The sequence below is a fragment of the Sceloporus occidentalis genome, unplaced genomic scaffold (assembly GCF_023333645.1).
Source record: "Sceloporus occidentalis isolate IW3139 unplaced genomic scaffold, rSceOcc1.0.p SCAF_201, whole genome shotgun sequence".
Lineage (NCBI taxonomy): Eukaryota > Metazoa > Chordata > Lepidosauria > Squamata > Phrynosomatidae > Sceloporus > Sceloporus occidentalis.
In genome coordinates, this window is record NW_028317181.1 from 669,250 (window position 1) to 681,996 (window position 12,747).

The 12,747-nt window shown below is 48.5% G+C and overlaps 2 protein-coding genes across 2 annotated transcripts in view; one reads left to right on the plus strand and one right to left on the minus strand.

The window, feature by feature from the left end:
* The window catches only part of LOC149278109 (uncharacterized), a 705,984-nt gene that overhangs the window by 109,289 nt on the left and 583,948 nt on the right, over positions 1-12,747 (plus strand). The window lies entirely within an intron of this gene.
* Positions 1-12,747, minus strand: part of LOC149278112 (putative cation-transporting ATPase 13A5) — a 37,401-nt gene that overhangs the window by 21,612 nt on the left and 3,042 nt on the right. The window contains exons 4-13 of the mRNA XM_089502378.1: positions 12,489-12,559; positions 12,303-12,383; positions 9,594-9,663; positions 7,556-7,690; positions 6,315-6,387; positions 5,954-6,085; positions 3,342-3,512; positions 3,040-3,197; positions 1,343-1,531; positions 823-884 (exon numbers count right to left, since the gene is read on the minus strand). Of these exons, the coding sequence (XP_089358504.1) occupies positions 823-884; positions 1,343-1,531; positions 3,040-3,197; positions 3,342-3,512; positions 5,954-6,085; positions 6,315-6,387; positions 7,556-7,690; positions 9,594-9,663; positions 12,303-12,383; positions 12,489-12,559 (1,142 nt within the window). The remainder of the gene's footprint in view (positions 1-822; positions 885-1,342; positions 1,532-3,039; positions 3,198-3,341; positions 3,513-5,953; positions 6,086-6,314; positions 6,388-7,555; positions 7,691-9,593; positions 9,664-12,302; positions 12,384-12,488; positions 12,560-12,747) is intronic.

Below are 12,747 nucleotides of genomic sequence, written 5' to 3' on the forward strand. Positions count from 1 at the left end.
AAAGCTCTCTCGGGATCAAACATTTGCCCCACAAGTTCAAGTCTAGGCTGGGCAAAGGGCAGGGCACTGTCTTGTGCTCTACCATTTTTGTCCTTCACAAATGCGGTCCCTTAAATGGAGGATGGTGGAGTCTCCTTCTTTGGAGGCTGGATGGCCATCTGCCAAAGGGGATGCTTGGATGGCAAGTTCCTGCATGGCAGAAGAAGAATGAGGTTGGACTGGATCTGGGCCCTTCTTGGGGTCTCTTCCAATTCTACGATTTTATGATTCTATGATTTTAGGTCGTAGAGCCAGCATGACATACATCTTTATCACACGGGGAAAATAGGGCAAAATTGGGGGATGTAAACAACGATTATCCTGTGCAAAACGTGATATCACAGTTGAGAATTTCACACAATGTCACTATTAAACAGGAAATAAACAGCAAGAAACCATTCACAGGGAAATGATGTGTTGCTGTTTATTGCCTGTTTAATAGCAATGTGTGTGAAAATCTTAAGTGCGATATCACATTTTGCACACGATAATGGCTGTTTAAACCCCCGGTTTCCCACCAGTGATAAAGTCCATAGTAGTTTGAGCATTGGACTATGAGTCTGGAGACCAGTGTTCGAATTTCGGCTCAGCCATGTAAACCCACTGGGTCGCCTTTTGCAAGTCACATACTCTCAGCCTCAGGGGAAGGAAATGGCAAACCCCCTCTGAAGAAAAGAGGCAAGAAAGCCCCATGACAGGGTCTCCTTAGGGTCACCACAAGTCAGAAATAACTTGAAGGCACACAACAACAAACAGATCACATTGGTGGCCAATCATCCTTACCTCTGGTTTTCACAAGGCAGGAAGCCCCAGAGGTCGAGCCCATCTTCTGTCAGAGTGCCAGTCTAGGTCCAGGAAAACAGCAAGGTTATGGTACGTTTATATATATAAGGGCCCTTGGTCCTCCATTCAATTGGGAGGGCCAAGTCAGCCCCCCAAAGCCCCCCATTATAGATGGAATTGAGGGACAGTGGCAATAAAACGGAATATAGGCAGAGGATTTGGCATTTAAACAGCCCTTTCTGGGATATAAAACGCTTCTCACCCCTGAACTGGGCTGCTGCAGTGTAGAAGAAGCCTGCATTCTGCATGGCAGGATCTCCATAAGCGGGAGCAATTTGAAGACGCATGACAACAACAAATGGGCCAACGGGGCTGAGATGGAGAGAAAGGGGCTTGCCGCAACCAGCCATGCACCCTGCTTTTGGGGCCAAGCATCTCCCACAACATTCCCCCTGTGTCCCTACACCGCCGTAACCAAAGACCCTCCTGAAGAGGTCCCAGTCTCTTGTGGGTCGTGCACCTTGTCGAAGCAGACCAGGTTGATCTGGCCACAGATGTTGATCCTCTGTGGGCTGATGCAAAAGACCTTCTTCTTCTTCAGCCTACGCTGGGCATAGACAACGCCAGTGGTCAAGGCAGCCGGAATGGCCGGAGGAATGGCAATGGTCATGAGGAGGAGCGCCATCGCCACCGTGTCTCCAACAGGTTCCTAAGGAAAAGCACAAACACACCCCAGGCAGAGCATGAGGAGGGATGGAGGCAGCAGTGTGTGTCCAGTGTGTATCTCCAGGGAAAAGTGAAGGAGGATGGCACCCATTGTAGAGAGGAGCAAGGTTTCTGTGGGGATCTGGTGGCCGTGGGCAAGGAACAGGGGAGATGCAAGGGGCCATTTTGCCCCAGGGAGGGTCTGCGCGGCTGCAACATGGACCACAGAGCCATCCTTCGAGAGGCAATGAAGAGCTGGGAGTGTCAGGACCATGTTCCACATTGGCCTGGAAAATGACATGGATGTGGCCATTAGGAGGAACTGGAGCAGAGGCAGCTACAGTTCAAGTGGCAGGTGTGCATGAGTCAGCATTTGAGAGCTGTGCATCATGGGACATCTGATGCAACATGCGCAGTAGGTGAAGTCAGTCAAGGGGTGCATCGTGGGATACAGTATGATGCAACATCCACTGGGGATGAAACCATCCAGATTTCATTGTTGGCATGGCTGTCACATGACTTCACAGAAGACCACCTATAGAAGGGAGAAGGTGACTCTCTCTATGGTTGAGTTCTTGTGATCAGTGGCTGTTTGTATATATAGCTGTGAGTATCCAAGACGGCTGTCTGGTCTTCTGTGGGATCTTGTCAATAGCTTGCAACAAGTGATTAAAGCCCTGCGTTCGAGAGAGCCTTGCTGTCCACCAGTGTTATTTCTTCAAGCCGAGAACTTAAGGCTGAAGCCTGCGTGGGAGGGATTTTCCCTTGCAGCCAAAGCCTTTCCAGACCTCTCTCCAAGAGCCTTTCCGTGGATCCTGCCTGCGTGGATCCACTCTGCCACACGGTCGCAATGGACACAGCGCATCTCCCTAAGCCCCGACAGGGAGATGCTTTGCAATGAAGGGCTGACAGAGAGCTTGCCTATGACTAGGAGGCCATGTTGTCCTGCTCCTCCTGGTGCTACTCTTCCTCAGTTGTCTTCTTAGTCCTGCTCAGAATGGATGACGTTTTGGAGTTCCTCCAGAACATAAGGTTGAAATGTAGGACATGTCCTGGTGTGTATGTGTGCAATGAGGTATCACAAAAGGGGTCATGTCTAGCTGGCTGAAACCCAAATGCACTATCCTCTTTCAGCTCCCACTTGGAGGGAGAGTAAGAAAAAGGACCCCTGGGTCCCTCCCTTTGGTTTGACCATTGGCACAACTAAGGTTGTGTAGTGCTGCTGGACAGAAGGACCCCCCAGTGGCCACAGTGGATGACCAGCAGAGGGGCCTTGGCTGGCAAAGGAGGGCGGCCAGAGGGTCTCTTGGGATGGATGTAGCCCTCTGTAACCCTCTGAGGGGTCACCTTGTGTGGTTCATGTCCCTCGCACCCACTTAGTGATGTTCTTTCAACCTTCCCAGACCAAAAGCAGCAAGACCTTTCTTCCGTAAGGGGAACCATGGACTTCCCAGCCCCCAGGCAGCCATGGGGGTCGGAGGGTGACCGCTCCGTTGTGTTGCCAAAACCCACCTTGTGGCTCACGTACACACAAGCTGCGTAGATCAGCCCCAGGATCCCAACCAGAGCCAGGCAGACAATGAATTTGAAGGCCTCTTTGTAGAGCCTGAAGTTCAAGGGCTTTGGGTAAAGGATGGACCGCATCAGGTCTCCCTTGGCCGTGTTGAAACCTGTAGGAAGATGTTCAGGGAACATGTGGTCTCTCTGGATGGACATAATTTAGTCAGGTGTGGGTAGTTGGGGGGGAAGATGAAGAACCCCCCCCCCCCCCAGAACGGAAGGGAGGAGGGGAATCACAAATTCGGTCATCTCACCCGTTTGCAGGACAACTGCTCTGGCCGGACCGTTGCCTGACCGCCTGGTCTGGATGACCTCCGTGCCGCAGAAGAGGACGTGCCGCCGGTAGTCTTCTCCACAGTGTTTCCTCCAGGGCACAGTGTTGTCGATGTGAGGCAAGGGGGTCTTGGTCACTGGGACACTCTCCCCTATGAAAGCATTGGCACAAGGTTTGGCATAACCTATATAAGCCTGTGTTTCCCAATTCCCAGAGGCCCACCTTTGCGTCCAGCAGAGTCCAGTAAAGGAGGGAAGGAACCAGCAGCCATTGTCCTCATTGTCCTCATTGTCCATGGTGGGGGCTCTGTGGACAACGCTCGGCCCCTCAGCCTTTCCGGTCATCTGCACAGGCCAAGGAGAGCTTCCATGGTGGAGCAAGGATGGGCAAGCTCTCACCAAGGGGACATTTCATCTCTGCCTGCCCCCCGAAAATGATTACTCCATCCCCCCCTTTCCCCTTTCCTGCTCCATTAATCACTTGAGATACAGCAATAACACCAAATCACCAACATTCATGGACCCTTATAAAGTATTCCTGCCCCCCCCCCACTAAAAAACCTGCCTATTTAAAACATGATATGGGGAGGGGGCCCTTATCAAGTTTGTGGTTGACTGAACTGAGAGGGGAAGCTAACACAATGGAAAACAGGAACAGAATTCAAAAGGACTTTGAGACACTTGAAAATGGGCTGAAACTAAGAGAATGAAATTCAACAGAGACAAATGCAAAATTCTACATTTAGGCCCCAGGTATAGGATGGGGGATATGTGGCTCAGCAGTACTAGAAGTGAAAAGGACCTTGGGATTACAGTTGACCATAAGCTGAACATGAGCCAGCAATGTGATGCCACAGCAAAGACGGCAAATGCTATCTTAGTCTGCATTATTAGAGCCATAGTTTCCAAGCTGAAGGAAGTAATAGTCTGCCTATACTTTGCCCTGGTTAAGCCTCATCTGGAGTCCTGAGTTCAGTTGTGAGCATTTCATATTAAGAAGGACAGAGACAAGTTGGAGCAGGTTCAGAGAAGGGCAATGAGGATGAGAAGAGGAATGGAGAACAAAACCTATGAGGAGAGGTTGGAAGAGCAGAGCATGTCCAGCCGGATGAAGAGAAGACTGAGAGGTGCCATGATTGACCTCTTTAGACGTCTCAAGGGCTGCCCCAGAAGGAAGGACCAGGTCTCATGGTTCTAGGTTAGAGAGGAGTAGATTTTGGTTAAACATTAGGAGGAACCTAGAGGTCTTCAAAATAAGGCTGGACACCAGCTCCTGCTGCTAGGCATGCTCTAGCTGGAGATCCTGCACTGAGGAGGGGGCTGGACACAATGACCTCTGGGGGACGCAGTGGTCTGGTGGTGCGGTAGTCAAATGTCTGTACGGCAGCCAATCATTCACAAGCCACAAGGTTGTGAGTTCGATCCCAGCCAGGGGCTCAGGGTCGACTCAACCTGGCATCCTTCCATAGGTCCAAGTACATTATGTGCATTGATAAGTGGTGTATAGAAATGTACTTGCTATCGCTATTGCTATTGGGGGACCCTTCCAACTCTAGGATCCTATGAGGAAAGGGAGGGAAAAGCCAGCAACACAATGGCTGAAACTGGCATTTTAATACAGAGGAACAAGGGATGGTAAGGATTGAGCATGGGTCTACTGGTTGATCTCTGCTACTTGAAAGGCCAAAGAGTTCCCAAATGTTGGTCCAAACATTGATCAGAATAGAGACTGCGGCCAGGAAATCAGAAGAAGACTAGGATTTGGAAATGGCAGCTATGAAAGAACTGGACAAGATCATAAAGCGCAAGGGTATACAGTTGAGCCCGAATGTTAGAATTCTCCAGCCCACTGTATTCCCCATCACTATGTACAAATGTGAGAGCTGGACAGCATAGAGATCCGATAAAAAGAAAATCATCTCTTGCGATTTGGTGCTGGGGAGAGTGCTGATGGATAGCCCAAAAGACAAACAAACGGGTCCTAGAGCAGATCGAGCCTGAAATCTCCCTAGAAGCCAAGACAATTGAGCTGAGATTGCTATCCTTTGGTCACATTATGAGAAGGAGCGACTCGTTGGAAAAGACCACGCTAGGAAAGGTGGAGGGATGCAGGAAGAGATGAAGCCCCCAAGCCAGATGGATGCAGTCAGTCAGGGAGGAAGATCTGGGCCTGAGGCTGCAAGAGCTGAGCGGCTGAGGACAGTCTTCTTGCCGATGCCTCACTTACCGGCCGGTCACCTTTTCTAGCATTATGCTATTTTCCAGTGAGTTGTTCCTTCCCATGATGTGGCCAATGTATGACAATCTCAACCTTATCATCTTGGCTTCCAGGGAGATTTCAGGCTCAATCTGTTCCAGGACCCATCTGTTTGTCTTATGACCATCCCTGGTGCATCCTCAGCACTCTCCTCCAGCTCTACATCCCAAAAAAGACTTGAGGGCAGCTAGCAACAATTTGGAAGGTCTGCCCCGGTTCCAAAGAACTGTTTCAACTCTCCAAAAGGGAGCGGAAAGGAAGAAGGGCTGACTTGCTCCTTGTAGGAAGGAAGCCCAAGCCAAGGGCACATAGGGGACAACCACAGCTTCTTCCCACCTGTGAGCATGCCCTCGTCCACCACGCAGCCTCCATCAATGAGGATGGCATCGCAGGGCAGGGAGAGCTTCTGGCCTTCCAAGAGCAGGACGTCTCCAGGGACCAAGTGGCAGGACTCCGACGTATGGCTACCTGAGGCAGGGGGAGGAAATCAATCAAGGAAATGGGTTCTTGGAGGCCCTCTGGCTCCTTTGAGCTTGGCCTCAAACACCTCGCCATCATTATCCTTCAGCTTGGAGTGCATATGTGAAAGAGGGACCATCTCCAGAAACACGATCTATCCCTTGAAATCATCAGTTGGGAGGAAATTACAGATGCAAGTAAGCACTTGATGGGCTTCCAGTAGGCTTGTAATCCGCACCTTCATCTTTTGTTAAGACCACGACGCGGACCTTGTTGTACTCCTTCACCAGGTTGTGCAGCTTGACCGATTGCTGTGGGAAACAGAAGGCGAAATGGTGACATGCTTGACCAGAGCCTCGACTCCCAAAGGTGGTTTTCCCAAGCAAGTGGGCAAGATGGGCAAGATATGGGGGCAGAAATTCAGACCCCATGGATGCATGGATTTGGTACCTTTGCTGCTGCAAGAGAGCAATGCTGTCCGGTGGCACTTTTCAAAACTAATGAAAAGAGAAAAGGGCCTGGCTCAACAGGAGGCTGTTCCCCAGTTCCTTCCCACCCCATTGAGAGACAAGAGGATGGGCTCCAAAGGCCCCTTGAGGAAAGGCTATGGGGAGCCCTTCCTTCAACTCCAGCCCTGGGGCTTCAGAGGTAATAACAGGGGAGAGAGAGGGAGCCCCTGAGCATGTGCAGAGGACATTCTCCCAAGCATGGAGCAGCCACAAACCACCAAGCAAGACGTCCTGCTTGGACTGGGGTCAGGGTGGCCAGGTGTCCTAAATGCAAGGTACTGCAAAATGTAGGACAAGGAGGGCATTACCAAACAAAAGCTAAAAGCACTCATAGAAATATAAATGTGTACTGGAGGACATTTTGGAATTCCTCCTGGAAAGAAGGTTGAAATGTAGGACCCATCCTGGAAAAGGAGGGTGTCTGGTCACCTTAAGTAGGGTCAGTCTATCTAAACTGATGAAATAACTGGATGTCACTTTAACTGCCACAGGTCCATCCTATGCAATACTGGGATGTGTAGAACCATAGAATCATAGAGTTGGAAGACAGCAAGCGACTCAGTGTAGTTTACTGAGGCGCCAGCACTCTTTGGCAAGGAAGGCTAGAGGCATGCAAAACTACAGAATCCCAGGATTCCATAGGAAGGCACTACAGCACTTAAAGCAGTATCAAACCATGTTATTTCTACAGTGTAGATGCACCCTGAGTCACAGAGGGAGGCCGCCTCCCGATAGAGCCATGCTTCGGTCGATGCAGGATTAAGGCTGCTCTAAATGAAGCGGAAAGATGCATGGCAAGAGTTATCTCATTGATGCATCATTTTTGTAGGCTTTTAATTGCCCTGGTATCTTAAATTGTAAGCTGCTCTGAGTCTCAGATGGGGGGGGGGGATATAAATAGATATTGTAGTCATCATCGTCATCTGCCTCCCCATCATCCTCTCTTCCTGCAGAGGGAGGTCCGGCATACCTGTCGGAGGTCGTAGACGGTGAGGCCGATGGAGAGGCCAGTCAGGACGATGATGGCAATGGAATACTCGAGGTAGCCTTGGGCCAGCCAGAGGATCAGGGTGAAGTCTTGGAAGAGGTAGAAGGGGTTCACGATCTGCCAGAAGAGGAGGCCACAGAAGGTCAGCACAGCACACCCCAGGCTCCTTCCCTGGGACCTTTGCACAGAATCATAGAGTTGGAAGAGACTCCAACCCCCTTCTTGATGTTTTATTGTTATTCCAAACTTATTACTTCACATAAACATGAGCCATCACATATCACTCTTATCATCCCAGTCTCCCTTCCTTCCTCCTTCATCACTTCTTCCTCTCTTCCTCTCACACTCCTCCCATTCTTTTCATCCTTCCATTAACCATCCTTCTCCTCCTCCTCTTTCTCACAATCTTGACCCTCTTCAGCCACTCCTCTCCTCCTCTCTTATCCCCATACTTTCTTCCTATTCCTTCGACTCTGCCTCTCAAGCCCTTCACAGCTTCCCTACCCTTCTATGCTTACTCTAACCTTTCTAAATCTATCTCTCTCTTTTCTGCCTACCTAATCTGCCTAAAACAAACCCTACCCATCCTTATACTCTAACGTCACTAAAATTCTCTCACACCTTATGAACTGCTTTCCTTCCTATCATAGATCTGTTTCAACAACGTATCTCTTTTTCCTGTTACAGTCCAACCCCCTTCTTTTGCCCTGCAGGAATTCTCAATCAAAGCATCTCCACTGACAGATGGCCATCCAGCCTTTACTTAAAGACCTCCGAAGAAAGAGACTCCAAGGCAGCATACTCCACTGTTGAACAGCCCTTACTGTCAGGAAGTTCCTCTTAAAGTTAAGGTGGAATCTCTTTTGCTGGAGCTTCCATCCATTGCTTCATGGGCTAATCTCGGGGGCATCATAGAATCATAGAATCATAGAGGTGGAAGAGACTGCAAGGGCCATCCAGTCCAACCCCATTCTGCCATGCAGGAAATCCAAATCAAGGCATCCCCGACAGATGGCCATCCAGCCTCTGTTTAAAGACCTCCAAGGAAGGAGAGGGAGTTTGTTCCACTGTCAAACAGCCCTTACTGTCAGGAAGTTCCTCCTAATGCTGAGGTGGAATCTCTTTTCCTGCAGCTTGCATCCATTGCTCCATTGGATCCTAGTCTCTGGAACAGCAGAAAACAAGCTTGATCCCTCCTCAATATGACATCCCTTCAAATATTTAAACAGGGCTATCATATCACCTCTTAACTTTCTCTTCTCCAGGCCAAACATACCCAGCATCTCCCTCAGTCTCTCCTCATAGGGCTTGGGGGTTTCCAGACCCTTCTCTCAATCCGAGTCCAGGGGCTCCACCCCTCCGTTGCACTTCCTGTGAATTTCAGAGTAAGAGGGATGGACGGACATCCCTAAAGCCTTACTCCGCACCCCTAAAGGGCTGAGCCAGAGACTGTGGTGGCCAAGCCACCCATATTCCTGGCCCTCTAAACCCAGAAGCCGCCCAGGCAGTCAGGAGAAGGCCTTGGGGGTTGGCCGGCCAGCCAGGGGTCAGCGCACCCTCAGCTGCTGTGCCATCTGTCCAGCTGGCAGGTCCACACCGCCTGCTGGAGTCAAGGCTTCAAAGCCACACAAATGGCACTGTGCTGCATTGTGCAAACACAGAATTTGAGTTTCAGTTTGGTTTTGAACAGAATGGATCAAAATTTGCAGAACTGAATATGGGACTAAGGCTGCATATACACTGCAGAAATAATGTACTTTGACCTCACTTGAGCTGCCATAGCTCCATCCTACAGACACCTGGGATTTGTCATTTGGTGAGGCACCATCCCTCCTTGGCAGAGAAGGCTAAAGGCCTTGTAAAACTACAGATCCCAGGGTTCCATGGGAGATAGAGCAACAAGACTTTAGGTGGTGATAAGTTGCATTATTTCTACATTGCAGAAGACACATTCTGAGAGAGGCTTGGACTAATGCCTTCAATATGAAACTCTCCTGGAAAAGGATGAGGATTTGGCTACCTCTTTGAGAAGCAGTTTCCAGACCGGACGGACTTCGACATCCATGGTGTTGGGTCCACAAACCAGCTTCCTAATGGAAAGAGATGGAAAGAGTCAATATCAATGCAGAAGAAGCAATTTGGTTGCCTACACAGCAGTGAAATGATAGAGGGATTACAAACTCCTGGAGTTTGTAATACAGTGGAAAGGAGAAGCCAGGCAGAGTCAGACACGCATCCTAGACTTTAGGAGAGCGAATTTCAGTAAACTTAGAGAAGTATTGAGGGCGATTCCATGGTCAGAAATACTAAAAGATAAAGGAGTTCAGGATGGATGGGACTTTCTCAAAAGAGAGATACTGAAGGCACAGTTTCAAACAGTTCCAGTGAGAAAGAAAAACGGGAGGCGTCTCAAGAAACCAGGATGGATGACTAAGGAACTTTCAACCGAGATGAGTTTGAAACGGAAGATGTATAAGAAATGGAAAAAGGGGGAAATCACGAAAAAGGAATTCAAAGAAATAGCAGGCATTTGTGGGATAAAGTCAGAAAAGCTAAAGCGCAGAATGAACTCAGGCTTGCTAGAGAGGTTAAGAACAATAAAAAGGGCTTTTTTGGATATGTCCGCAGCAAGAGGAAGAAGAAGGAAACGGTAGGGCCACTGCGTGGAGAAGATGGCAAAATGCTAACAGGAGATAGAGAAAAGGCAGAATTACTCAAGACCTTCTTTGCCTCAGTCTTCTCAGAAAAGGCAAAGGGTGCTCAACCTGAGGATAATGGAGCAGAGGACAGAATAGGGGAATTTCAGCACAGAATAAGTAAAGAGATAGTAGAGGAACACCTTATTAATCTAAATGAATTTAAGTCTCCGGGACCAGATGAACTCCATCCAAGAGTATTAAAAGAACTGGCAAAAGTAATATCGGAGCCATTGGCAATCATCTTTGAAAACTCCTGGAGAACAGGAGAGATCCCAGCCGACTGGAGGAGGGCAAACGTTGTCCCCATCTTCAAAAAGGGAAAAAAAGAGGATCCCAACAATTATCGTCCAGTTAGTCTGACATCAGTTCTAGGAAAGATTCTGGAGCAGATCATTAAACAGAGAGTCTGTGAACATCTAGAAGGCAATGCCATCATCACAAAAAGTCAACATGGGTTTCGGAGAAGCAAGTCATGCCAGACAAACCTAATCTCTTTCTTTGATAAAATGACCAGCTTATTAGATGAAGGGAATGCTGTGGATATAGTATATCTGGATTTCAGTAAGGCCTTTGACAAGGTTTCCCATGACATTCTTGCAAACAAGCTTGTAAAATGTGGGCTAGACAAAGGAACTGTTAAATGGATCTGTAATTGGTTGACCGGCCGAACCCAAAGGATGCTCAACAATGGCTCTTTTTCATCCTGGAGAGAAGTGACCAGTGGGGTCCCACAGGGCTCTGTCCTGGGCCCAGTGCTATTCAACATCTTTATCAATGACCTGGATGACAGAATTGGGAGCATACTTATCAAATTTGCAGATGACACCAAATTAGGGGGAATAGCTAATACCCCAGAGGACAGGATCAAGATTCAAAATGACCTGAATAGACTAGAAAGCTGGGCCAAAGCTAACAAAATGAACTTCAACACAAAGAAATGTAAGGTACTGCACTTAGGGCGGAAAAATAAAATGCACAGATATAGGATGGGTGACACCTGGCTGAATGAAACTACGTGTGAAAGGGATCTAGGAGTCCAAGTAGACCACAAGTTGAACATGAGTGAACAGTGTGATGCGGCAGCTAAAAAGGCCAATGCTATTTTAGGCTGCATCAATAGAAGTATAGTGTCTAGATCAAGAGAAGTAATAGTGCCACTGTATTCTGCTTTGGTCAGGCCCCACCTAGAATATTGTGTCCAGTTCTGGGCGCCACAATTCAAAAAGGACATTGAGAAACTGGAGCCATGTGTCCAAAGGAGGGCGACTAAAATGGTGAAGGGTCTGGAGACCATGTCCTATGAGGAACGACTTAGGGAGCTGGGGATGTTTAGCCTGGAGAAAAGAAGGTTAAGAGGTGATATGATGATAGCTCTGTTTAAGTATTTGAAAGGATGTCATGTTGAAGAGGGAGCAAGCTTGTTTTCTGCTGCTCCAGAAAACAGGACCCGGAACAATGGATGCAAGCTACAGGAAAAGAGATTCCACCTGAACATTAGGAGGAACTTCCTGACAGTAAGGGCTGTTCGACAGTGGAATGCACTCCCTCCTCGGAGGGTGATAGAGTCTCCTTCCTTGGAGATCTTTAAACAGAGGCTGGATGGCCATCTGTCAGGGATGCTTTGATTTGGATTTCCTGCATGGCAGAAGAAAGGGGTTGGACTGGATGGCCCTAGTGGTCTCTTCCAACTCTACAATTCTATGATTCTATGATTATGATGGTACTCTATAACCAGTTGGGTTGCAAAGAGACCACAAAGCCAGCTCAGAACAACGGACCTTGGCCTCTTCATGGTCTCTTCTTTGCAAAATCGCCACCAAAACTCCATTTTTCAGGTGGGCCCCATCTCAGTCTTGCTCCTTATCAGAATATTTTAAACCCTGGGCATCGCCATCACATTTGGAGGAAAATACATCCAAAAAGTCATTTATCAAAGACTGCCTAACATTTTTGTTCCCAGGGAGAGAAAGGGACCAGGGATCTCATTTTGGCCACTTTTCTGACCACTTCCGAGTGAAGAAAAGGCATACCTAACGTCTCTCTGTTTCCTTGTCAGCCCTTCTCCAAATTTCTGGTGCACTTTGTAGCAAGAGGTGTTGTCCTCAAGGGACCTAGAAGGTGTCGGCACAGAGAGGTGGAATGATATTTCAGGTTAAGGTTCTCCCATTTCCATCCCTCCCCGCAATAGTTTCCTGCCAATGCAACGAAAAGCTCACCCAACCCTGACGAAGGCCTTTTCCAGAGTGTCCCAGGCGTAGCGGACTTTCTGCACCTGGACGCACCTCACCTGCAAGAGCAAAGCGTTATACAGAGCCATTGAGAACGAAAGGCTCTTGTGGACAACAGCAGTCCAATCTCTCTCTAATGGGTTTGATTTTATACATTAGGCTTGTAATGGAGTGTTTTCAGTTTTGTATGTGCTTACCTTTGTTTCTAAACTGGATAAAAAGGAATGGTGGGGGTTTAAAAAGTTAT